Below are 4,084 nucleotides of genomic sequence, written 5' to 3'. Positions count from 1 at the left end.
AACTTTATCTTATCTGTTTTTATTCCTGTGTTGAATGTTAAATGTTGAACTGTTCTGGGTTTGGATGTGCAAAGGTTTAGGTCCCAGTAATGTTAGTTTGTCTGGAAGTGCAAACAGCTGTTCTAATGTTGTCAGTTCTGCCTTTTTGTTTTATTGCACAAAGATTAGTTTACCTTTGAGGGATGAGAACATGTACTCAAATGAAAAAAAAAAAAAAAAAAAAAAAGCTGATTTTCTAAAAGTGTTTAATTACAATATTTGAAACTAGAGTGTTGTTTTTTTTCATTTTTTACAAGTAGATGTTTTGTTTTGTTTTTACAAGCAAAAAAAGTTGTTGAAACCTGTGCAAAAAACAGTGCAGAAATCTGCATACTGTGTGCAACTACATCAAATAGTTGTTCTTCATATTTATTAGCTGGACAATCAGATGCACATTGTTTAAAAATGTAGACTTTGTTCCACCATTACAGTTACATGTCCCACATTGTCCCACACAAACACACTCCTTGTCCCACATGTGGCTCACAAACACCTGGTCAGCCTCATGTAAAAGCAGAGCAGCAACACATCCAGTGTACAGTTCAATCAATAATGCACCTAAATCCAAGATGGTTCAAAGAGATGTTCATGGTATTTTCAAGGCTGAGTGATGGACCAAGTATTTACCGTCATGTAAATAACTCACAGATAAGTGCATGTGTTGATGGCGACAGTAGCAGAGCTGGTTGGTTCAAGGACAGCAGGAGCGGATCCTACCAGATATAAGGACAGACTGAACCCATCACTGCAGCCGCGCATGAAAGAGAAAAAGGCTGGAGCTCTACAGCAGCCAGGCCTTCTTTGGATAAACATTAAATCACATGGAAGTGAGTGGAATAGGGAATTACCTTGGCATGTGGCTGCTGAAAGGTGACTCTGGAGCTGTTGATGAGTGATAGTATCTGAACAGGTGGGAGGGGGACGTGGGGAAACCTGTGGGCGCTGCCCGGGCTGGTTGTGCAGGACGGCGGAGAAGCAGATGTGAACGGTGTCCTTCAGCGCCTTCAGCTGAGACTCCTGTCGCCCAAGAAACCACATGACACACACGTAAAGACATGTGAATCCCACCATCCCTCCACCCATGGGTCCACAGATGACATTCACTTCAGTATTAACCCATGAAGAGCCAAACAGCCGGCACAGACCGAAAGCATCTGCTCATCTGAACTGTTTCATACCTGTTGATCCACTAATGCTATCAATACATGTCAATAATTGGAGTAAAATACAGTTTGTCATCTTTTCATGGTCATTAGATATGACCCATTTCAGAGGTAATAATAGATAATAACCTTTAAATTTACTCAAAGTTTTCATGAACATCTGTGAATGAAATATAGGAAAATACAAGATGTACTTTGAAAAATGCAAAATACAGAGGATCGTATTATCGTAAAAGGTGATAAGTCACTCAAAAATGGTTAAATATAGAGAAAAATAATTTGCACAAATATCCACCAGGGACCAAAACCATCTACTGATCTAAAATGTTTAGTAACTTTAAAACCACTAATCCTATGGTGAAATAATTGGCAAAAAATACAGTTTTTCATCTTTTCATGGTCATCAGATATGACCCGTTTGGACGTTCAGAGGCTCCGTAGTTACCATGGAAACACTGTCATCATCTACAACATTGGTTCACCGATAAAACCCATAGAGTTTGATAAAGACCATGGATGGAGACACTGGGTTTGTGTTCAGTTAATGATAGATTTTGCAGAAAAAGTCTCTCTTTTGTCATTTTACATAGTTTTGATATAATAACCTTTGAATTTACTCTGAGCTTTAATAAATATCCACATGATCTGTGAATTAAATATTGGAAAAGGATTTAAACTGGAAAGAAAGTCAAATACAGAGAATAATATAAGAATAAAAACAGTGATAAATCACTTATGAAAGGTTAAAATAGAGAGAGAAATTAATTTGGAGCTGCCACAAAAGCAGTACTGGATCTTAATGGGATAAAAGGGGTGGGGTTGGGGGGGGGGGGGGGGGGCTTTAGAGCAGTGAAGAGGCATTGTTAGAAAGGACATGAAGCACAACTCAACCAGAGACACAGAAAATAAGGAATGTTGAAAGTCCTATTAGCTTTGAATCAATGATAACAGACAGAATGATTGGTTTAATTATTTTACAACTGCCTCAGATGTCGATAGCCCATGAGCTGAACTCCACAGTGACAGATTCTCCTAATCAGCAGTTTTCTCCACATACATTTTGAACTCATCTGACTCCACCCACTGACAGCGCATCAATACACACACATAAAAATAACATTAGGCCTCATTAATAACAGCTGCTGAACACGACCCCTTCAGATGTCCGCCACCAAGACAAATAATGAAAGAAATGCAGGGGAATAAGTTGGATCTAATTCTGTCTGTTGACATTTACTGGGTAATGAAATAATTATACTGTGTTTAACCACAATCAATCTGTTTATTCCTCTTAAACATAAAGTTTGTAATGATGACGATATTGTAGAATGAACACAAAGAGTATTTTTAAATCAAGATCCTCCTGTTGTTTAATTCAATCTTTTTAAGTTTGAGCACAGATTTGTTTCTGTGAACAACAGGTTTCAAAGGTAACTAGTCTGAAAAGTATATTTATTATAAGAATGAACATAAATGACAATGGATAAAAACATGTGTTCCATGTTCAGGTGCAACTGAATTTCAATAGTCCATGAAAACAAGGACAGGGACGAATGGTGCTCAGATGTTCTGAATGATGACTCTTTTTATCCCTGCAGTAACGGTGACATTGAACACATCACAGATTCTGTCCATTCAGACAGTGAATGTGTCACAGGTGAAAGTCTTTTCCCTGGTTCCACCTGTGGTGAACGTACAGACCAGGTCTACAGACGAAACAAATGGACCACAGGGGGCAAACGAACACAGGATATACAAGTTAAAGAGATGATTAATATAGAATTAAGTAACTGCCAACTGGTGGTTATCATGTGTTCTGTCAGTTAATCCTTCTTTTTCTTTTTCTTTTCTTTTTTTCTTTTCTTTTGTTTCTTTTTTTTACCTCCGCCAAGGAGGTTCTGTTTTTGCCAGCGTTGGTTTGTCTGTCTGTCTGTCTGTGTCTGTGTGTTTGTCTGTGTCTGTCTGTCTGTGTGTGTGTGTGTCTGTGTGTTTGTCTGTGTCTGTCTGTCTGTTTGTCTGTGTCTGTCTGTGTGTCTGTGTGTTTGTCTGTGTCTGTCTGTCTGTCTGTCTGTGTGTGTGTCTGTCTGTCTGTCTGTCTGTGTCTGTGTGTCTGTCTGTCTGTCTGTGTGTGTGTCTGTCTGTCTGTCTGTCTGTGTCTGTGTGTCTGTCTGTCTGTCTGTCTGTCTGTGTCTGTGTCTGTCTGTCTGTCTGTCTGTGTGTGTGTCTGTCTGTCTGTCTGTCTGTGTCTGTGTGTCTGTCTGTCTGTCTGTCTGTGTCTGTGTGTCTGTCTGTCTGTGTCTGTGTCTGTCTGTCTGTTTGTCTGTGTCTGTCTGTGTGTCTGTGTGTCTGTGTCTGTGTGTTTGTCTGTGTCTGTCTGTCTGTGTGTGTGTCTGTCTGTCTGTCTGTGTGTGTGTGTGTCTGTCTGTCTGTGTCTGTCTGTCTGTCTGTCTGTCTGTCTGTGTGCAAGATAACTCAAAAAGTTATGGATGGATTTGGATGAAAATTTCAGGAAATGTTGATACAAAATAACAAAATAACATTTAAATGGACAGAATCTATCTTCAAGTACATACGAGTCTGACTATTGCATGGTCGAAAAGGAGCAGGAAGAAGTCTAAACTTATTTAATCCTATTCCTCAGTGTTTTTACACCTTTATCACTAACTTAATACAAGAATAATACAATACTATTTTCCTAATTTTAATACCACAACAAATACATAATGCAGTAACTGAATTACACACAACACTAGAAAAGCACTCGGAGAGCGCAGACCGCCGCCAAGGCAGATCTGTGCCCCCCCCCATCACCACCAAAATTTAATCATTTGTTCCTTGTGTCAGTATCAATATTTCCTGGAATTTTCATCCAAATCTGTCCA

General features: G+C 39.2%; 1 protein-coding gene across 1 annotated transcript in view; it reads right to left on the bottom strand.

The window, feature by feature from the left end:
• Positions 1-4,084, bottom strand: part of LOC115412567 (leucine zipper protein 2-like) — a 471,651-nt gene that overhangs the window by 16,977 nt on the left and 450,590 nt on the right. The window contains 2 exon segments of the mRNA XM_030125144.1: positions 888-989; positions 991-1,056. Of these exon segments, the coding sequence (XP_029981004.1) occupies positions 888-989; positions 991-1,056 (168 nt within the window).

The sequence above is a fragment of the Sphaeramia orbicularis genome, chromosome 3 (genome assembly GCF_902148855.1).
Source record: "Sphaeramia orbicularis chromosome 3, fSphaOr1.1, whole genome shotgun sequence".
NCBI lineage: Eukaryota > Metazoa > Chordata > Actinopteri > Kurtiformes > Apogonidae > Sphaeramia > Sphaeramia orbicularis.
The sequence above is the reverse complement of the archived record's forward strand: the minus strand, read 5'-3'. Positions and strand labels throughout refer to the sequence as shown.